This window comes from Urocampus carinirostris, chromosome 10 (assembly GCF_059441175.1).
Source record: "Urocampus carinirostris isolate Australia breed hairy pipefish chromosome 10, RoL_Ucar_1.0, whole genome shotgun sequence".
Lineage (NCBI taxonomy): Eukaryota > Metazoa > Chordata > Actinopteri > Syngnathiformes > Syngnathidae > Urocampus > Urocampus carinirostris.
The window spans coordinates 15,764,439-15,788,195 of NC_142358.1; the positions used below are offsets into that span (position 1 = coordinate 15,764,439).

Sequence of the window (23,757 nt, forward strand, 5' to 3'; positions counted from 1 at the left end):
ACATCTATATGCCATATTTCTTTATATTTGTTTTTAAATAGATTAGTTTAATCAAATTGGTTTTGAAACACACACAATGTATATGTCATTATATTTTGACCATTTTCATGTAGCGTGACGAATGAAAAATCAGGACGCTCATGTGGCCCACGGGCCTTAGTTTGCTCACCCTGACTTAACAACAATCATCCTCAGTCTCCTTTTTGGGGTGAAAACTAAAACAAATATTATTTAATGAAACATTCTCGCTTAGGTTATTACTGCACAGAGGGTTCATCAATGCCATCTCCGTGTCCGGCGGGCACTGTTGGTCTATTACATGGTGGGACAACCCTCAACGACTGCTCCCCTTGCCCCGGAGGTAGATTCTGCAACGGTACAGCTCGGACTGAGCCGTCTGGAGCCTGCAACCCGGGTTTGGCACCTCACCTTTATCATAATACAAAAAATAATAATACACCTTATTTTTTAAGCGCCTTTCAGGACACCCAAGGTTGCTGTACACAGAATAAAACAATGATGTAAAGAAAAATAGACAGCAAATAAAAAAAATAAAAAAACAGCGCACAGTAAAATGTGAGGCAGTTTATGTTGAATAGGAAGTTTGAAAAGTTAAATTTTGAGTCTGGACTGGAAGATGCACAGGGTGGCAACATTGCCGTGGTAATTTAAGGAGGTCGGAAAGGTAGGAAGGGGCAAGGTTCAGCATGGCCATTTAGGTGTACAGAAGGATTTTGTATGTGATTCTTTAGTTGATCGGGAGCCAGTGAAGTTGTTGAAAGACATGGGTGATGTGGCGGCGAGAGGAAGGGGTTTTAATGATAGTGTTTATTTGTATAGCCCTTAATCTAAAAGAGTTTGGGCTGCACAAGGGATGCACAGACCACAGATCATTGCAAACCACTGACTATTATGACACCATCCCCTGATCTAAAACCGACATGAGGGCAAATAAAACACAGATATTGTCAACATAAAATATAGGTTATTCATATGATATAGAATAGAAGTGTGTTGTAAGCTTGGATTTGAACATTTCCACTGAGGTTGCAGATCGAATCTCAGGGGGAAGAGCATTCCACAGCATTGGGGCCAGAATGGAGAACGCTCTGGAGCCTGCAGACTTCTTCTTGGCTCTCGGGATCACTAATAGACCAGCATTTTCAGAGCGAAGGCTCCGGGACAGAACATGGGGGGAAATTAAATCTGAAAGATATGAGGGAGCGAGTCCATACATGATTTTGTATACTACCAACAGAACCTTAAAATCACACCTTAAGCTAACAGGGAGCCAAAGCAGTTTAGGTAAAATTGGGGTAATGTGATCAAACTTTCTTGTCTTAGTTAGAAGCCTCGCTGCAGCATTTTGTACAGGCTGAAGGCTCTTGATTTTGGAGTTCGGGAGACCGGAGATTAGTGCATTACAGTAATCGAGACGGGAGGTAACAAACAAATTATAATCTCTGCATCCGACTGAGACAGTATAGGGCGAATTTTAGCAATGTTGCAAAGATGGAAGAAAGCTGCTCTAGTAATTTAAAAAAGATAATTAAAAATGATTAATACAAATACCATAAAAATACTTACTATCATAAAAAAACTATTATATTTTTGAGGCAAACTATAAGGTGCAACTGATTATAAGGCGCAACCCCAAAAATAGTCTTTTGACATATATTGTTCATAAATAAGGCACACTGGACTATAGTTGCATCGACTTGAAAATACAGTAAGATCTAGGGTCGCATCCCCAAAAAATAAATACATTTTAATCAAAGTGATTTATTTCATAGAACATCAATTAACGTTATGATATCTGTTTTCGCTGCTAAAAATTAATTTTAGCAACATACAATTAACACGTTAACCACAAGATGGCTCTCAAAGACCACTCAATACATTTGTCAAAGGTAGAACAGTTGTGTATGCAGTATCATTAAATTGTAACCATGCATTTCCAATTTTATCCACTGTATTTTCCAGTATATGAGACATACTTTCAAATTGGCAGCCAATTTGGGGTTTGAATAATTCTGTACTTACTGCAATATACTTTACTGCCACCAAGTTGCTTTGCACCAGAATGCAAATACTAGGGCTGACCAAACTACGGCCCGCGGACCAACTACTGTGGTCAGTTTTTATTAGCCCGCAGCAAATTCTTAAAATATAGTTTAATATGGCCCGCTCATGGCGCTTGAGCTCAACTCTGTTGCACTTCTCAGTTTCAACACTAGATGGAACCAGTAACGGAAAAGGTGCTTCTCCACCCATGTTTTTGGGATCCCCTGAACTGGAAGACATTGGAATTGTGTTTTCTTCTCTTATTTAATGAACCTTCTTGTCATTAATTTGAATTGTCATTAAAATTCAAAATGTATTACTGTGTAACTTATTCTGACACAAAATAGATTGTTAATACCAGCTCAGTAGCCTAGATGGTAAGGCGCCCGCTTTGAGACTGGGAGGTCGGTGGTTCGCGCCCTGGCCGAGTCATTCGTAAGACTTAAAAAGTGGTCGGCGGCGCCCTCTGTTGGCTGCGGCTGCATCGGCTCGCGACAACGGGTCAGGTGCAATCGACATTTCGTTCTGTGTACATTGTTACACAGAATGACAATACAAGGAAATTATTATTATTATTGTTAATTCTGAACCCTATCAGTGCAGATAAACGTAAATGTTGCTACTAAAAATAGGTTAACAACGAAATTAGAGTAGATGACCGTCTATCAAACTGAAAAATAAATAAAACATCCATCCATTATCTGCACCGCTTATCTTCAGTAACGTCGCAGGGGTGCTGGAGCCCATCCCAGCTATCTTCGGGCAGTGGGCAGGGGACACCCTGAACTGGTTGCCAGCCAGTCGCAGGGCACACAGGGACAGACAGTTCACTGGCTCATTCACACCTAGGGACAATTTGGACCGGCCAATTGACCTGACATGCATGTTTTTGGAATGTGGGAGGGAACCGAAGTGCACGGAGGAAACCCACGCAACCCACGGGGAGAACATGCAAACCACACAGGAAGGTTGGATCTCATGACCTCGGAACTGTGCCGCACACGCGCTAACCACTGCCCCACCATGCTGCCCGAAATTAAACATATTTAACAAAATAAATATTACCACTCCTTAAACCTAGAACAAGTCCAGTAGCTGTTTTTCTCCTCCTGGCCCTATCAAAAATGTTTTAAGCCAATGTGGCCCACGACTCCAAAAGTTTGCCCACCCCCTGGCATAAACTGCAAACTTCTACCACATGCTGTCATTCGTGTTTTAAACATAATAATGGAAATGTCCTTCTTTTCCATCTTTCAGTTTCATCTCTGACGTTTTCACTTTCCCCACAGGCTATGAGCCAGCCTAAAAAAGCCAAGGTTACTGATTTTTAGAAGTTGAAATTGATGTTTGTGCAGCAGGCATGACCAAGTAGCTGACTGCATGTCACCGTTGTGTCAGATAAGCGCCGATTCGAACAGACGCTTAAAATTGTTCGAACTCTTCATTTCACACCCTCACAAAGTCTTTCATATGTGTAATGCAATGAGAAATGCATCTTAAGTTTACACTACATGTTCTAGTAACACTTGCAATGCTTAAATGAGGTGGAAATATGACAGATTTCAAAATGTTAGCCTGCAACCTTGAAAAAAATGACCTGAATCTCTGCGGACTTGATATTATCTGCTTGTCGGTTCCAGGCATTTTCGGTGGAAATATTGAATGTTGATTTCTTTGTGTATGGGTCACATTCCAAGGACACAGAGGAGATAGGCAGCAAATACTCAGCGAGAGAGCAAAAGTGAAGTATTTCATTCTCTAGTTTGCAAATTCTAATAACATTAAAATGAAAAAACATTGAGGTTTTATGAAAGAATCAATTAATTAACGGCAATGTATATATGTCAATGACAAACAAATAACATTATAACCAATATATATATATATATATATATTTATATATATATATATATATATATATAGAGAGAGAGAGAGAGAGAGAGAGAGAGAGAGAGAGAGAGAGAGAGAGAGAGAGAGAGAGAGAGAGAGAGAGAGAGAGAGAGAAGAGAGAGAGAGAGAGAGAGAGAGAGAGAGAGAGAGAGAGAGAGAGAGAGAGAGAGAGAGAGAGAGAGAGAGAGAGAGAGAGAGTGAGTGAGGAAAATCCTGTTTTTACTTTTCAGGGAAACTTATGTTATAGAATATGATCTAAGATTTTCTTTTCAGAAACTAATTTTCTCGATTTCCCTCCTGAATTTATGATTACCACATAAGATAAATGTAGTTTTATTTGCATTTAAAGATAATTTTTTCAGTTTTCCACGCACTTGCTTTACAGATTTCTGATGTTCTTTTCTATGTACTCCAGGATATTTTTGTTTACTCGGGTCCACGGAGACTTCCCCTGTCTCACAGCCTCATGGAGACATTTGTCCTCCTGGACACTTTTGCCCAGCGGGTAGCGATTCACCCGAACGCTGTCATGTTGGCAGCTTCCTGCCTGATTCGGGCGCTTCCTCCTCGTCTGACTGCCAACCTTGCCCGCCTGGGAGATACTGTCTCAATCCCGGAGCCGCAAAGCCTACAGGTGATAAGGTTGCATCTGCTGTCTTAACAGCAAACTCAGTGGTGCTCAAACTATGGTTCATGTGCAATTTGTTGCCCACTGACCATTGTTAATTGGACCACAGCAAACATCGTTTTTGCAGGGGTTACGTTTAGTTTTGGGGATAACAGCATTGTAATTAACGTAACAGGGTAATTTAAATCATTATTTTCCCCGCCATTGCAATGCTGTCATCATACTGACGGTTAAAAATGTTGCAGAACATCAATGACGGCTTGTCCTTCCCTTGGCACACCTGACGCTGTACTCAGCTGCGCAGTGTTCCGCTCTCTTTCAAGTTCAAGTATATCGGATCATGTCCTTATTCAAAAGAGCGACCATCATATAGTTAGATCGTGATTACCAATGCAGTATTTACTAAGTGACGAAAGAATGGGTGAATGAATGAAGTTTAGACAGCACCTGACTCATGTCATTCGCAAACAAAACGTCTCCATGAGCCGGCTCTTGTAAGTGAAACAAAAATGTGGCGTGCGAATAATTTTACTTCCCTTTAGCATATCGAGAAGTCTAACAATCAGTGATAAAATATATTTTTCTCTGCATTCTGGGCCCAGGCCCAGGTGCTTTTGTCAGTCCAGGGCATTTTGTTGACATGATTGGTTTTAGAAAATTTGAAAAACATTTGTGGGCATGTAATTTATGTAACGTACATACGTGTACAACTATTGACACGCAGGCAGACACAGGCAGTGAATGGGCGGGACGACTGTTTAACTTAATGACTGTGGAACACAATACACTTTGAAGACCTGCAAAGCAGCCGAACTGTGAAAAGTTAACCTCGTTACAGCGAAGGATTACTCCACAATAGATAGTACTTCTTCAAGAAACAATGTTTCATTCACAATGCTTTGCCTTTGTTTTGTTGAATTATTCTTGCCAAGATAACCTTTTCTTGTCGTAGGTTTATGTTCTGCAGGATTTTTTTGCACTTCAAGAGCAGACAGTCCAACGCCCCGGGCAAGTTCCTCCCACTTTAGCTGTCTTTACGCAATACTTCAGGAAGTTTACCTCATGCAGATGGACAATGTCTCTTGGGTTCACAATATGTCATGCTTCCACAACTCATGCAATACTGGTAAGATAGATCTATCAGTTCCTGATGTACTGACAGTCAGACTTCAGCAAACCGCAGCGTTTATTTCCGAAACTTTATCCACATTGAGAATACATTCATATTCAAGGTTTAACCCTCCTGTAGTCCTCTTCTTTCTGCATACCCCACTTGTCCTTCTGGTCGAAATAACCCCCTTGTCACTAATCCTCCAATATATAGTTACAGTATAAATACTGCATTTCATATTGCTTGAAAAACACCTTTTATTTCACAAAACTATGTTTGGTATAGCTATCCTTTTTCATTTGTATACATACTTCTGTAGTTAAGGAAAATAAAAACAATGTGTGAAAGGGAGTTTTGGATGCATTTTTATTAAACTTTTTATTTCTCACACACAATTTGACAGAGTGTTGGTTAACCCATCATACAGCAACACCAACAAAAAATATTTACAATTGACATTCCCATAAATGACAAAAAAAAAAAAAGATAATAAAATAAATAAAATAATAGATGTGGTGTTTAGACCTCAAGTAAAAATTCTGTGACATGCTTCCATCTTTTCTCAAATTGATCTAAATTCAGTTGAAGTCTTGCAGTGATTTATTCCATAATGTACATTTGCTTTATTTTTGTCTCTCCATTGTTTTATGTTAGTAGGTTGTGGTTTCATCCAGGAAGTGATCATTTTCCTTGCTACCAGAAGCATAACCCTTACATAATTATGTTGACCAGTCAATAATTCTTCTGGCAAAATTCCTAATAAATGGGTCACTGGGTCCAACCACAACTCCTAACCAATAATTAAGTTTTTTTCTTTCTAAATACTATTACTGAATACCAGAAATTTAATATCACAGGGCAATTCCCGAAAATATGCGTGAAATCTTCGACCCTCCCACAGTTACGCCAAGATAAATTGGATGTATTCTTATATATTGAAGTGATAGAGGGTGTATAGAAGTAACGCATTTTTACTTTACATTCAAAGTTTTCTCCCAGTCGTCGTCTTTTATCAGTTTGTGAGTTTCTGGTTCCCATTTTTCCTTAACCTCAATCTCATCATTACTGAGATCCATTTGCAGAGCTTTATAGAATTTTGAGATAATACCCTTTAATAATTGTCCTTTTGGGTATGATATCAATAATTCCTCAACTTTAGTTGGCTCCTTACATATTTTCCCCCCATTTGTCATGTTTTTGGAGGTAATGCCTTGGTTGCAAATATTTGTAAAAATCATTGCTAGGTAGGTAAAATTCCCGTTGCAGTTGTTTAAACGATTTCAATGCCTGTCCTTCTAACACTTGGGTAATCAACATCACTCCTTTTTGGGCCCATTTTTCAATTTCTACATCAATAACCCAAGGTTTAAAATCTGGGTTTTTCGCTATTTTTGTAGCTAGGATCCAATATTTTAACATTTTAATGTTTTACTACTAGCAGTACTCAGCACAAGAAGGCATACTTAGTTAGTGTCATATTACAGTTTTTTTTTTAACTTGACTTTTCTCTAGATTTACTTTATTTTCCTATATTTTCTGTAGTTTGCGTTGTGGTTCAAAATAATTCATGTTCAAGTTTAGTCCAAACCAGAATATGAAGCTCAGATTAAACTGTTGGGACCCTGTATAGCTTTTATTGGCAATTCAGGTGTAAACTGCTGTTGTTAATCAGTGCACACAGGAATAAAAAAGAAAGACAAATATTGTTAAACATGAAACCAAAAAAAAATGTTGCTTGTATTAATTTTTCATTTTTGAAATAAAAGCAGGTTTTTAAACAGCAATTGTATATTGTGAAATACTGGAGAAGCAATCTAAGATACTTAGATAAATAAAAAAAACACACATTTATAAATTGCAATAATAATAAAAAATATCAATGAATGACTAAATAAATGAACAAAAACCTAAATCAATAAATACAGTAATAGGTTCTTAATTTACTAGACACTCAAAATACGGAGACCAGACATCAATGGATCTCAAATATAGCACGGAGAAGAGGAAAGGACTGTACAAGAAACCCTCACAATGCCAAAATAGTAGTCCCCCCAAGGTTGTAGAAATCAAAAAACGGAATCATGATTGGCCGATAGTGACAATGATGTAATCACTGCATAATAGTTGAAACAATGAACAGCGGTGAGGTATATTAATCAAAATAAAAGGTGATATCCTGTGCATTGTCCTTTGCGGGTGTCCAATATTAGATACAGAATAAATGTATCATTATCTAACAGAAATCCGGGAATATATATAAATATATATATTTAAAAACAACAAAAGAAGCATACTGAAATTATCAAAACTCCATAAACTGGGGTCTCTGTGGGCACATTACGTGAATTAAAAGTTAAATTTACCATGTAAATGTTATTTGTCAATATTGGACATATTTCATTTCATACACTTGCAAAGGTCCATTTTGAATTTGAGGAAGCAAATGTTTTAAGACAAGTATTTTTACTTGTTACAACGTCATATTTTTGAGGAAAATGATCTAAATGATTCGTCCAATTTTAAATACAATTTTTCATATTTTTCAGTTTATTTCAAGAAATGTTTTTAATCCAGGTAAAGTAAAACAAGTTACTTTTCACAATTCCTGCCGTTTATATTCAACTCAATTTGGACAGTATTTCCTGATCTCCTTGGAAAAAAGACGCAAATACAAAAAAAGAACACATACGAATGATAACTAAAAACACAATATTTTTTTGTCTGTTGAAGATTATTGTTACTATTTTTTTTAAATTTTCGATTCTTCAGTGCTCTGGTGTTATGAGTAAGGCCCACATTAAACCACACCCCCCTACATTGCATATTAACGTATTTTTTATTGCAATATGTATTCTGTGTAGCACTATCTAGACACTCTATACAACACGCTACAGTGGACATTTGCACGTCACATTGGGTATTTGTATATTGTATTCTTTTTGCTTTATTATTGCATTGTTCTCAGCTCAGGGATGCTAATGGAAATGTGAATTTCCCTGCGGGGATGAATAAAGTATCTATCTATCTATCTATCTATCTATCTATCTATCTATCTATCTATCTATCTATCTATCTATCTATCTATCTATCTATCTATCTATCTATCTATCTATCTATCTATCTATCTATCTATCTATCTATCTATCTATCTATCTATCTATCTATCTATCTATCTATCTATCTATCTATCTATCTATCTATCTATCTATCTATCTATCTATCTATCTATACTGCAGGAAAAAGGTCTAAATGTAGTGGGAGCTAGAGCTTTTTTTGGTGATAGAAATGAGTGGAGAGGTGTTGTGAAAGGATAGTGGGATGTTTGGACGCATTCTAAAGGATGGGCAGGGCACCCTTATGATGCGGCAGGGGTAAACCAGTGAATGCTGTCGGGCCCTGCTTTTGAACAGAAGAGTGTGTTGTGTCACCCTGACCCGAGTGACATGGCCGCTTTCTTGTGTCCCGTTTCATCTGGAGGGACGAAATCATGACCAACTTGGGTCTCTAGGTGCTTAACTTGTTTGGGTGTTTGGACATTTGGGTTCGCCAAGGTCAAAAAATAATTTGTGTGTTTTTTGCTACTTTTTTGCTACCTACTGTCGGTCACCCCTCTCGAGGGATATGACCAAGGTAGATAGATAGATAGACAGATCGATAGATAGTATTTACTTTCCGGTTCCGTTCCACAGTATTCATTAATTTTTTCATTATCCAACATTTTTAAAAGCACCAAGGAACTAATAGGGGGTGCCTAGTAAGTGTAGCGGGTCAAGAGCTCCACTTGTGTTGCCGATAAAATGCATCTCTCACCGTTCAGACAATCAGAATGGAGAACACAATACACAATGCAAGTCCGCAAAGTAGCGGAAACGGGATAAGTAAACCCTGATACAGCAAGAAATGTCTGTATATTAAAAAAGCTGTTTGATTTAGAAGTGCTTTCATGCAACTAGCATGACATTTTGATGCATTTTTGATATATTTTGCTGCAGATGGAGACTCCAAATGGGAGATACCAGATGTACTGTCATATTCCCGTCATATAGTTACTCGACGCCGCAACAGTCCACATTTTGGGAAATGTGCCACCTTTACAGGAGATATGTGCCCTAGAGGTGGGTAAATCTCAGCCGTGAAATGCATGCTCACACACACGTCCCAAAAAGTTTCATCTGCTGTCAGGGACATACTGCTACCCGCACACTGGATGCCTGATTTCCCCTGAGTCTTACTTGAGCGTGTTTTTGCTTCCTCAACTGTTTGTTTGTCAAAAATACATTTTCAACAACTGCATAAAAAAATCGTACCTCTTTGACAGAAATCATTGCTCATTTTTGGTATGTTTTTTCATTAATGAAACAAGAAGAATCATCCTTAAAATAAACCAAATTATTTCATCCATCACTGTGTAGACCGTTTGCTCATGTATTGAAATATTTGCTGAATACACTCAGAAAATACAATATACTGTATGTATTTTTCGGACTATAAGCCGAACGTAAAAACCATAAATATCATCAAATAAGAAAAAAATATACTTAAAATGAGCAAAAGTTTCTACTACTGTGGTAAGATGTTTATTTTATTTTTGCAGATTAGCACGACACACAATATCATAAGTTGAAGAAAATCAAATACTACCAGGCAACCTTTATTTGACGTGGTGGTCATAAAATCCATTCAATTGTACGGTCTTGGACTTCAACACTGTATAGAGATCTTAGAATCACCATTAAAAGACATAGCTTTGCCTCGCATGACCTATGTATGGTCTTCTTGATAAAGGTCATTTCTAATTTACCACTGCTTTTCAGGTTTTTATTGCCCTGTGGGTTCTGCCTACCCCCAGCTTTGCGAGTCGGGTTGGTACTGTGACCAAAGAGGTCTTGGCGCCCCAATTGGACCGTGTGCTGCAGGATACTACTGCCCAAGAGGATCTGAAGACGCCCATGGCTTACTTTGCCCTGCAGGTTACTACTGCCCTTCCGGATCATCTCATCCCTTGCCCTGTCCTTGTGGAACAATACAAAGTAAGATGTGATCAGTGCATGCTGAAAAGGGCCACAGTCGTGTCAGTGTATAAAAAACGAAACCAAAAAAACACACTTGCCATTTTAGACATTTTAACAGCAAAGTTTCAATTGGGGAAATGGGCAACTAGATCTACAGATGTGTTGCATCACAGAACCTCTAGTTAGAAAATGTAATAGAAGTAGAAAAAACACGGTAAAATAGTCTTTTATTTAAACTAATTTAGTTAACTATTATTTTAATTATTGTTTTGACTTTGTAATGTTATGTAAGGCATACACCAATGGAGCCAAAATATCTTCCATCTGCCATTTCAAAATGGAATTTTTCATTTAAAATATTATTTTCTTATATTACAAAAAATAGCTATTAAATATTGTAAAATAAAAACATAAATGATACTTAAAATAAGCAAAATCATCCTACAGAAACAAAAAAAGCTTTATTCCTGGCTTTTTCTTCTTTTTCACAGATGCTAATTATAATATATACTAAGCTGGCTTGTGTTGCAACTTAGAAATGTCAGGACCAAAACGGAAACAGGACCCAATTGGGTTACGTTTCTCACAAGTTTTATTGAAGGAAAGAGGAAGGGCTGCTCCAACGATCCAGTGTATGCTTGACGCGGGAAGCAAGTCGCTCTCGTACTCGGATTGTGATCGGAACACGGAAGTGGATCTTCAGTAGCAAGCGATGCCGGTGTCAGGGACGGAAAAACTGGTCGGTAGCTGGGTCTGTGAGAGCAGGGCGTGGTCGGGGTCGGAAACGAATCTTAAGCCAGAACGGGAGAGTAGACATAGACAGGGACAAAAAGAGGTTGTAAGCCAGGACGGGAGAGCAGGGTCAAAACAGGTCGTAGCTGGAGCCAGACGGGAGCAAAAACAGGACAGGTGGGAGTCAGGGTCGAAAAAGGCTTGTCTAGTATACACTGAGGTTCGCAGACGGACTGACAACAGGGGACTGACAGGGCTGGGTTCAAATAGTGACAAGGAGCCAATCAGAACTCGCGGCTTTGGCCCAAATAAGCAGGCACAGGTGATTCCCAGCCGTAATCATGACAAGAAAGCATCTGCACCCAAAGCCAATATTTGCCGGATTTTTTTCTTTACTCTGAGTACATATAAATAGGGTTAACATAACTTTGAGACTGGAAGATGCATTAAAACATTCCACCCTTTTGCAGGCGACAAAATGGTCATTGTTCAATGATCTAAAATTTGGAAGCAAGAAAGCAAAGAATAGCTTTTAACCTTGGATTCGCCTATGTCCCAGGTGCACGTATAACTGAAAAAAATCAATCTTTTTTTCTCCTTTCAAGGTATACCATTTCATAAAACACCATGATTTTTTTAATTATTGACGAATTAGCAATGAAACGCAGAGCACATGAAACCCGACACCTAATCCTCTTTTTTTGCGACTGTGATGTCCTCTCGGGAACTGCCGTGTCACTTTTACAGCTCAGTAAAACAGAAGCAAATGAAAACTTTCCTTCCTGAGGGCACGTATAAATCATTCTGCTCGCAAAGTGCTTTAATCATGTACGGTAATTGTAATCTTGTCTTGCGGCAAGTTTCTGGGAATGTATTACAATTTCCTCACCATATGGTGATGTATTAGAAGCTTGAACTCAGCTTCAGAAAGTCACTACTATATATGATAATTCAATCAATTCTTTGTTTGATAATCCTAAAATATGTTCTCCTCGACAATTACCTTTGTGTAACCAGTTTTTGAGAATTGGCACATTGTTTACATTATACAATCCGGAGGCATACCGTCTGTCAAAGATTAAAAACACTTCATTCCTGGGACCAGTTTTATGTTTGTTTATTTTAAGCTTAAATAATCAGGTTTTTGTTATCTTTTGTGGCTAGCATGGCTCAGGAGATAATACTAGTGATTCAGTTTGGTCAATATTTTTGATGTAAATTTGGATTAAATTGATTTTTCAATAAAAGAGAGACTGGTGACCAGAGGACATCAAAAATATCTACCAAATAAAAGAGGTTATTTTGCTTTTTTCGTTGCATCTTTTAATATTTTTTGTGTGTTTTTCAGGGAAAGTATTATCGGTATTTACGACACGTTTATGTGTTAATCACAACCTAAAACCATCTCTACCCATTTATTTTGGATAATATTTTGCAAACGTATTTTTTAAGTTTTGTTATGTTTCTAGATTGTTTTTTGAAATAAATCACTAAAATGAAATATATTTGCTAGAGGAACATGTTTTGCTACATTCAATTTTATTATTTTTTTATTTTTTTACTAAAATAATAATACAAATAAATGGCATTTATAATAAAATGAAATAATACTTAAAATAATAATTAAAATGACCCAAAGTATCCACTAGGATTAAAAAAATATCTCATCTCATCTCATCAGCCGTACCGCTTATCCTCATCAGGGTCGCGGGGGGGCTGGAGCCCATCCCAGCCATCTCCGGGCAGTGGGCAGGGGACACCCTGAACTGGTTGCCAGCCAATCCAGGGCACACAGGGACAGACAACTCATTCGCTCATTCACACCTAGGGACAATTTGGACCGGCCAATTCACCTGAAATGCATGTTTTTGGAACGTGGGAGGAAACCGGAGTGCCCGGAGGAAACCCACGCAAGCACGGGGAGAACATACAAACTCCGCACAGGAAGTCTGGAGCTGGATTTGAACCCACAACAGGTTCCCATGACATGAACTGTGCCGCACAAGCGCTAACCACTGCGCCGCCGTGCTGCCCCTAATAGCTTATTTCATTGCTCTTTCTTTTCTGTTTTCTTGTTATTTTTGTATGTGTTGTAATAATTAGAATCAACATAATCAACATAATTGTGTTTATAGATATACACATATATATATATATATATATATATATATATGTATATATATGTATATATATATATATATATATATGGGCAGCAGGGCGGCGCGGTGGTTAGCGCGTGTGCGGCACAGTTCTGAGGTGATGGGTTCAAATCCAGCTACCAACCTGCCTGTGCGGAGTTTGCATGTTCTCCCCGTGCTTGTGTGGGTTTCCTTCGGGCACTCTGGTTCCCTCCCACATTTCAAAAACATGCATATCAGGTTAATTGGCCGGTCCAAATTGTCCCTAGTTGTGAATGAGCGAGCGAATTGTCTGTCCCTGTGTGCCCTGCGACTGGCTGGCAACCAGTTCAGGGTGTCCCCTGCCCACTGCCCGAAGATGGCTCGGATGGGCTCCAGCATCCCCGCGACCCTAATGAGGGTGAGTGGTGCAGATAATGGATGGATATATACATAGATAGATTGCCTTCCCTTGAGCCCTTTGTTTTTACTACAGTACTCATTACACGTATAAATGGTGACACATATCCTCTCCATACATAACATTCCTTCCAGACTCCGTTGGTGAGTTTTCAGTGGAGTCGTGTTGGCCGTGTCCTGCGGGTCATTACTGTGATGGGCGAGCCTCCATTGAGCCAAGTGGGCAATGTGCAGACGGTTACTACTGTCCTCCAGGACAAAACTCAGAGAGGCCGCATCAGCACCTCTGCCCGGCGGGACACTACTGTGAGAAGGTCAGGACACCGCCGTCTCACCGTCTTCAGGCCATTGTCACTCGCCGCTGTTAAATAGTGTGTGAGCAATCGTACGCTTCGTCATGTCATGCGTAGCATGTCACCAAGGGCTGTCATGGTAGTCTAATGACAACTTAGAGGGTAATTGCACAGTGGTGATAGATAGGTCAGTGATTTCCCACAAGGGTGCTGAGAGAGTTCATCAGGGATGTTGCTGGAGGTTATCAAATTGTATGTAATTTTTATAAAAATGACCATTTATTAAATATAATTACGGCACTCCTAGGATGTTTTGACTTTACGACACCAAAAGCTTCTTAGTCTCGAGCATTTTCCCCCTGGTATTTTTGGGTACACCATCTATTTTAGCTGTTAATTGGTCACAAACATGCACGTGTCGATGGTAAAAGTATTTCAAGGTAAAACAAACAACGACAAAAAGCTAGTAAAGTAATATATTCGAGGCAGTGATCATGAGTAACTGTTGCATACTATAGTAATTAAATTCTTACGCCATTGGCAGAAAATAATTCTCAGATCAAGACCGTTTTTCCAGTTTCAAGATACTTTATCTTCTTTCTTGAAAGAAATGAGATAAAAAACGTACCTAAAATGATCAATTTGGTCTTATACAGTAATAGATTATTACTCTTTTTAAGTAATTTCTACAATGGAGCAGACACATTTTGCTTATTCTCAGCATAAAGTGTCCTATTTTACAAAAAAACTAGTTAACGTAAAACTAGAAAAACTACACCTATAATAAGCTGTTTTTATTGACAATATAGTAAGATTTAGATTTTAGTTGTGCAAAAAAATCTACTTAATTAAATAAAATACATAGATTCCGTACATTCTATTATTAGTAATATTATTGTTACAGATTAATTAGATTAAATCATTAAAACATTCTGGCAAAATTATGTGTATCATTTACAGCAACATTATTATTTACGCATCTATCAACACTATAATCTATAATACATAATAGAATATTATTTTCTATGCAATATTAGACAAGTCCGGCTTTGTTAAAATCTTGCTAGGCCATGAAAACATATTTTTTGTGTTTCAGCGTTTTTTATTTTCAGTTTTCAGTATTGAGCCCTTTTGTTAAATATTATATAAAATCATATTGAAAGTGCAGTTGTTCATAATGTCAACACATAACTAAATATATATATCTATATATACATTGTTAATGGGAGTACCATTTTCAGGATATGTCTTTATGAACTTTTCCATTTTTGCCATCATGAAATGAAATGAAATGAAATGGAATGAAATGAAATGAAATGAAATGATCTGAAATGATCTGCATTTATATAGCGCTTTTCAAGTCAATGACTTCCCAAAGCGCTTTACATTGTGCTTCACATTTCCCAATAGCGGCCGTGATCTGTGCAGCCATGCAAGGCGCTAACCTGCTTATTGGGGGTATTGGTGGTTCAGTGTCTTACCCAAGAACACTTCGACAAGTAACACGGACAAGCCGGGATTCGAACTGGGATCCCTTAATCCTAAAACGATCGCTCTACCTCCTGAGCTACTGCCGCTGCTGTGTTCGTCTGCTTTGCTTTTAAACATTAAATTGCTGGGTTAGTCTTACATATGTGCTGCAAGAAAGCTCAATAATAATTCAAAATGATAATATGGGGAATTGTGTTGGTTTTGTACTAACTTTTGGACCTGTTGATTTAATTGATCCTAATAATTTTCGAAAATCCATTGTGTCAATTTTTTTTAATTGTTGCACTACACTCTAAATGAGACTATACAACCTAATCAAACATAGACATTATTAATTTCAGGGAAGTGTTGAACCAACTCCTTGTCAACCCGGCAGCTACCAATCTAGACAGGCTCAGAGCAATTGCCAGACGTGCCCTCCTGGGTTCTACTGCCAAGGTCAAGGTTAGTTTTGAAAGCATCTTAACAAGCAGTACCATCTAAACGCAAAACGTTCTAATGTTCCATTTACGTGTAAATCAGGGACATCTTCCGCCCTCCTCTGCGAGCGAGGATTCTACTGTCCGAGTGAATCAACGACTCCTAGGCCCTGCCCTGCGGGCTCCTATGGAAACCTGACAGGCTTGATTGAAACACGGCAGTGTTCTCTATGTGACCCTGGAATGTATTGCCGAGGATCAGGTGGAATGAGTCTACTCAGATTTTTGCCAGAATGTAGTGAATTAATAAAACATTTGTATTCTTTCTGTAGGGAGGACCTCTCCTAGTGGTTCATGTTTGGCGGGGTTTATATGTCTTGGGGGAGCCTCTGAACCATCCCCAATGGACAATATGACCGGCTTTGCATGCCCTTCTGGCTTCTTTTGTTCTGCTGGGACTCTGGTACCTCAACCTTGCCCAAAAGGGACGTTCAGGTTTGTAATCTCCAATATACTCAAATATCAATGGATTTTTGCAAAGATTTTATACAATACATAACGATGGCCTTGTCATTAATGAACCATGCCTGCATCTAATAATATCATTAAAATGTCCAGTTGAATTTAAAAAGCAGGTACAATATATTTGAAAATAGAAAGAGAGATGCATGCCTTTCCAAAGCCCAGTTTATTTATTTTGAATAGTTTATGGTTTGGTAGAAACTCAAAATAAGGAGAGAAGACATCAATGAATTATGAACTTGCAAAGAGAACAGGGTGTGCCACATTAAAAGGCACACTTTCCAATTCCTGGAACATTTCGCTTTTCGGGTGCACCTCATAGTCCAGAAAATACAGTACATTCTTGAAAAAATATATTTTCCTGTGTTATAAATATGAACAGTGTTTACAGTAATGAATGTATGTAAGTTACAGTCTTTGAACCAATCATAGGGATACATTTTGTCATACACATGTGCCACAATTCTGAGGCGATTAAAACAATATTTAGGTGCTACAATGGGAAATGCACCTAAAGGAAATTGCAGGAGTTGGGGGTTTGCTTTTTTAGCTTTCACAAAATAAGTGGAGGTTGAAATCAACCCAAAAAGCACTTTATAAATGTTAAGAGATATTCTTGGGACCATTTTACTCTCATCAAATTAACTAACATAACTAAAAAATAGAGGTAGAGTTATTTTCCAGCACTATAAATGGCTTGCTAATATTGACCATTCCGCTACACTAATTCATCGCTAAAAGCTAAAACTACGACTTTGAATCTTCTTCTTAATCTTCATCTGTGAAGGCAAAATTGCTGTTCAACTTTTCATTACATTTACCATGGTATCATCAAATATAATTTCAAAGATCGTACTAAGCCATTTTTTTCCTTTTTCCTCTCTGCTGTGTAATTTAAAATTCCAGTGAAAAAAGTGGACTCACAGATGAAACTCAGTGTCGGAGTTGCAGCCCGGGCTTCTACTGCTCAGAAAGCGGCCTATCAGCAGTATCTGGACCCTGTCTTGCTGGTATCAAAAATGCACTTTAAAGACAGTTGAATTAATAAAAATAATCCTAATTTTGTGACCTGATTAGACCAATCAACTACTTGGGGTATATTAACCCTGATTTATTTTACACAAACAATGTATTTGTCCTTTTCTCCTGCCATCTTGTATGAACTAAACTAAATAAAAATGCTATGATTTGATACAAAACAACCTGAAAAAGGCTCATTTTGTTTATGTTTGTTACAAAAAGAGTAGTTCATAGGTTTCAACAAACTATTAAAAAAATGGGACAGCATGTTACAATAATGAAATCCCCCTTCAAAACAGACAAAAATACTAATTTAACAACTGTAACATTTTTGTCATTTTATACACCGCAAATCCTCACTTTTGGCCATTCCATACAGAAAACTCTTTATTTCTAATCCTGAAATATTAGGTTATTTGCACAAAACAATACCAAAATAGTTCTTTTATTATTGTTTTTTTTTAAAACTGAAATAAATTGTTGTTTGTTTAGAACAATCTCGAACAGATATAAAACCGCCCACCTCTGAAATAAGAATTTTGCTTGGAAGAAACACAACCAAAAAACTGGATAACTTAAACATTTAAACCCCCAAACGATATTTATAACACCCTTAAAATTGATTTATGTGTGTTTCAACCCCCACAAGATTGTACATTTTTTGCACATTATATCCTCAAACCAGAGCCATTTTGTTTAAAACAAACCAAAAAATATTGTGGGTTGTACAATTTGACTATTTGTTACAACCCTCAAAATATAGAATAATGCTCAAAAATGGGCTGCTTTTGTTCAGAACAACTTAAAAAAAGGTGTTTTGTTTTAACCCCGTTAATATTGTTTGGTTTGTTTACAAAAAGCAAACAATGTAGTTTATATTGTACAAAACTCCGGTAAAAAACAAACATTTATTATATGTAAAAAAATAATGTTTTGTTTTTTTTGAATTAACAACTGGGAACATTGCATTCAATTGATCAAAGTAGATGATCTTTGTCTATATGACCACATTTAAGTAATTTTTTACTAATGTTGTGACCCTTAACACACACAAATTAACACCCGTCAGAAATGACTCGTTTTTTTCAAAACATCCAAGAATATATAATTTTGTTTTCAAACTCCCTAAAGTTGTGTAGTTTGATTATAGCAACCTAACAAAATAGTTTGTGTTGTACATTAATCCTTAAAAAAATAATGTAACTACCAGAAAAAACTGATGGAAGTGATCCAAATAAATGGCCTCTCCAATTTTGACCCATTTTGGACACAGTGTCTGTAGGAATTCCCCAATCGGGCCATTGAAAGCAGTGCTTAATAAATTGTTTGATGAAGATTTCTTTTGCTGCAGGGTTCTACTGTCTTGAGGGTTCAAAGACAGCTGCTCCAGTATCAAGTGAATCTGGGGGCGTTTGCCCAGCGGGCCACTATTGTGGCCAAGGCAGCAGTGTCCCCTCACCGTGCCCAAGCGGTTTTATCCTAAATGAGACTGGAGGAAAAGGAAAAGATGACTGCAAGCCTTGCCTTCCAGGTATTCACGTGAATTCATTTGATTCTTTCCTTGGCATTATCCCTTGACTTTCTTCTACTAGGTTTCTACCAGGAAGTCACGGGCCAGACCGAGTGTTGGCGCTGTCCTTCTGGCTTCCACTGCGAGACCCCCAGAATGGGCTCCACCAGGGGAAGTTCTTCGGGACAGTCCGGTCCAATGCCATGCCCTGCCGGTTTCTATTGTCCCATGGAGAGTCCAGATGGCCGTCCAGTTCCGTGCCCTAAAGGCACATACGGGCCCAGGCAGGGTCTCGCCACTAAAGGTAGATTTCGATTCGATTGCCAGATTGCAAAACAATAAAGAGGGTGTGTGTGTGTGGGGGGGGGGGGGGGGCAATCGCTGTGTTTGTAGAGCGCACCTGATTAAAAGCAGCCTGCCCAAAGATTAAAATAAAACTCAATTTTGTCCTTTGCCTCCTTAATGTGCCTTGGTCAAGTGTTTTGGGATCATGTGACCATCTAAGATGGTGAATACAAAGATGAGCACACATTTACTAATCCGCAAAGAAAACACAAAATTGTATCTTTAACTTTTCTTTATATCTAGGTATTACTCAGCTCCATTTATACTTTCTCCTCTCGGCTGTGTTAAATTAGTTCATAAGAAGCCGAGGTATATTATGTTTAGAACTACCCAACCGATTGGGTCTTTTTATGTAAAACAACCCAGAGAAATGGGATAAATTTACCAAAGCATTAGGTTGGTCCCATGTTTGTATGTTGTTAAGGTTTGATCGGAATAAGAGTCCAACTCTGCCAGGTTCCCAAGGCACATAATCAAATATGATGATGTCTCATGACAGGATTGATTGAACTTTTTAAGGAGTGGGTGTGGGAGACCTGAAATGAGAGGAATCCGACGAGGCGATGGGGCAAGCGCGTAGCTGGAGCTACTGGCTTTTAAAGCAGGGAGAGTCCAAACGCAGGGATAGAAGCAGTGTGTTAACAGGAAGCAAACATCAAGACAATAATTCAAAGATCCAATTTCAAAACATAAGTAAAACAAAAACATTAATAGGCTTCTATGAAGCACAATGGTTAAAGTTCCAGCCCTGGGTACTTGTTCTCGGAGCTTTTAAAATGCTGCCAATTTGATTAAAGGTGGCTGAAGGTGATCAAAATTGTCCCCACCTGAGCGGTCGAGGTTGACGGCTGGCCCAGGAGTGAGGAGGAGAGATAGGGATCTTTGTCGGGGCGTGGCATAACATGTTGTAGTAACGAGTTATTAGCTCAAGAGTTTTTGTATTACAGGTGAGTGCTTAGCCTGTCCTGCAGGACTGTTCTGTGGCTCCGAAGGTTTAGTGAAACCATCTGGATGGTGCGATGATGGCTTTTTTTGCCTCTTGGGAGCCTCGCTTCCGAACCCAACTGACAACAGGACTGGGTCTCTTTGTCCTCCGGGAAGTTTTTGCCAAAAGGGATTGAAAGCAGGTATAACTTTTTTGTAATGTATCTATACTTCCTTACAGTAAACATGGCTACTAAAAATCAGTTCTTAACACTTATGTTGAAGGGGACTGTCTGGCTGGCTTTTACTGCGACTTGGGATCAAGCAGGGAAGATCAGAGTCTGTGTCCTTCTGGTTTCTTCTGTCCTCCTGGAACACCTGACCCAGTTCCGTGTCCCGCAGGAACATTTAGCGACGTCATGGGCAACTCAGACCTCAGCAACTGCACTGAATGTACTCCTGGATACTACTGTCAAGGTAAAGTATGGTGCAGATTACTTCACTTTTGTATTTTTACAATACACCCACAGGATACGATATAAGTCCATTCTGAGGTGAGCATCACAAAGCGAAATGGCCGTATAGTGCGGAATAGTAACCTATTGTACTGCTGATTTAAATTTAAAACTTGAATCTCTTAGCATCTCTTAGTATTTGTCCTTATTGTCGATTGGTTATAGCCATATTCGCGAGCAAGGATAACGATGTTACTCCATCAAGATTCGTTCCCATGGTTATCATGTTTTTGCTTCCTCTTTAGCATCACTGCAATCCTTCGGACCGTAGTGAATAAATGCAGCACAATAAATACAGTATTGTATCGCCACAGACCACACTAGAATCTGTACTAGAAAAAAAGAGAGAAAGAATTGTGGGAGGTACCCAATAGCATATCGGCATTTGTATTATGCAGTCACACAAACAAATAGTAGACCGGTATTTTATGTGATTTTGAACAAGAGCAGAGATGTAACTGTACATATGCAAGAACAAAGCAATATTTTTGAACACATTAAATTACTAATTATTGATGTAGTACCGTATGGAAAATCCCGTAAAGAGGAACCAAAGAAACATTTTATTCCGACCCGTTAAGTGAAAACGCTGTAAAGCAAGGGTCTGTTTACTGTTTTATTTTAGAGGTACCTACCTGTTTTTGCTTCTAGCTCTTGTTTTTTAGTAATGTTTTATTCTCTTTCATATCCCACAGGCTTGTGTGAAGCTGGATACTACTGCCCCACTGGATCCACTAACAAAATCCCAGAATTTCAGGTGGTAGCTGTTTTTTCCTTCCTATCTAATCCAACATGGTGATCTAAAAAGTTTTATATCCTTTGCCTCAGCTCAAAAATATTGTCTTGAACCTTTAAAATGTTGTACAAGAGTTTTTATTTTGTATTTAATGTATTTATTTTGCTTATCAACACAATTTAAATGACAACAATTAAAGGACACTTTTTTAAACTATCCAGCTATCTGCCTGTCACTCCACCCAATTTTGTTTTAAAATACCATTTCCCAAAATGTGTCTATTTAATAACTAAACAATACTAAAATGTGGTCGTTTTTAATGTAAAAAAAAACAAAAAACACAAAATTGATTACTCTCATCCAAGTATTGGGTTGATCCCATTTTATTAGAGAGTTCATACAGTATTTACTCATCTCTCCATACCTTCATTTTTCCTTCTCACCATTTTTCTATAGTTCCCTCAATCTTAGTCTTCGGTCATTCATCCATCTTTCAACCATCCATCACCGGAGTTTTTATTGAACATTTATCTTACGGCGCCAATTTCAATATGTGTCCTCTGGGTTACCCCTCTCAAGGCCCATTTCCCCCCATCTGATTTGCAGATACCATTTCTACTTTCCCCTGTGATGACCCCATCCCTTTTCAGCACATTACCTCTCCTCCAATCACAGTATCAAATGAAATGTCAGATATGTTTACAACACATTAACAAATGACAATAAGTCCAGCAAATTGGATTTTTTTCTTCCCCTATATGGGCACTCTCACAGTCAAATTTAATTATGACTTTGGTCTGACGAAAAATGTCATATTTTACGGCATTACTCTTGTAATACATCCATCACGAGCCGTTTTCGGGAAGTGATGCTGGCAGTGCATATTATTCTGAATAAGCGCAGCCATTCCGTGTGTTACAGTGCATCAATACATCCTAAATTGCTTTTGCTCTTCTGCAGAGTAATTCCACCAGAAGTCATCTTTGTCCCGCCGGCTACTATTGCCCCGCTGGAACGAAAAATCCAATTCCATGCCCTGCGGGTTCTCTATCCATCTCCCGGGGTCTAAAGGGGGCTGAGGACTGCCCCCCTTGCCCTCCTGGATGGTTTTGTGATAGACCTGCAAGTACTCTGCTCTCAGATGCTCGCCCGTGTCACGCCGGGTAAACTTTTTTTAAATGTTTGGTTTTCTGCCCACTTTGTCACTAGTGGATGGATCATGACATATCGTTCCACCCTTAATATATAATTTGGTTTGATATGTCAGAATGTTTTTCTCACCTCAATCTCACCTCAAGTGAGGTGATTATTATTTTTTTTTTTTCCATTTCCTTCAGAAGATTGCAAATTGTTTTCTGTCAAATGTTCTTCTTACATTAAAAAAAAATAACATGGGTCGGTCTACATACAAATTAGATGAAACTTTCAGGGTGAAGTGTAAAGACAAAACTACAACAACAAGAACATAGGGCCCGGTCACACAGCCGTTTGCGTCTGAATCACGGCCAGAAATTTCTGCCTGTGAAGCAGACGCTGTTGGACGCTTTGAGATCGCCATACAGACGAGATACAGCAGTGCTTTACACGCGGTCGGAAATTCGCGCGCGGTTGGCAGCGCGAAAAAGTTTTGCGCTGCTCAAAACTTTAGGGCCCGGTCACCAAGCCTTTCACGAGTGTATCGAGGCTGAATCACGGCCAGAAATGTCTGCCCGTGAAGCAGACGATGTTGGACGCTTTGAGATCGCCATATAGACGAGATACAGCAGTGCTTTACACGCGGTCGGAAATTCACACACGGTTGGCCGCGCGAAAAAGTTTTGCGCTGCTCAAAACTTTAGACCACGTGTTAACCGCGGGTGGCACACGAGGTAATGACGCGGAAATGACGCGGAACGACGTGCTCTGGCCGCGGCCAGGGCGTGGTTACACATGGGTAGGATGCGAAATTTCAGCGGGTAATCGTGGGTGGAGCACGGTCATAGCATGTTCTGCGCCTGTATCGCGGTGT

General features: G+C 38.7%; 1 protein-coding gene across 1 annotated transcript in view; it reads left to right on the top strand.

Moving 5' to 3' along the window:
• Window positions 1-23,757, top strand: part of LOC148357910 (uncharacterized) — a 149,155-nt gene that overhangs the window by 80,231 nt on the left and 45,167 nt on the right. Inside the window, 16 exon segments of the mRNA XM_088345819.1 lie at window positions 254-415; window positions 4,370-4,588; window positions 5,535-5,708; window positions 9,686-9,808; window positions 10,508-10,723; window positions 14,110-14,288; window positions 16,100-16,202; window positions 16,281-16,439; window positions 16,510-16,672; window positions 17,606-17,709; window positions 19,071-19,250; window positions 19,312-19,533; window positions 20,522-20,701; window positions 20,784-21,040; window positions 21,639-21,770; window positions 22,710-22,912. Coding sequence (XP_088201945.1) covers window positions 254-415; window positions 4,370-4,588; window positions 5,535-5,708; window positions 9,686-9,808; window positions 10,508-10,723; window positions 14,110-14,288; window positions 16,100-16,202; window positions 16,281-16,439; window positions 16,510-16,672; window positions 17,606-17,709; window positions 19,071-19,250; window positions 19,312-19,533; window positions 20,522-20,701; window positions 20,784-21,040; window positions 21,639-21,770; window positions 22,710-22,912 — 2,776 coding nt within the window.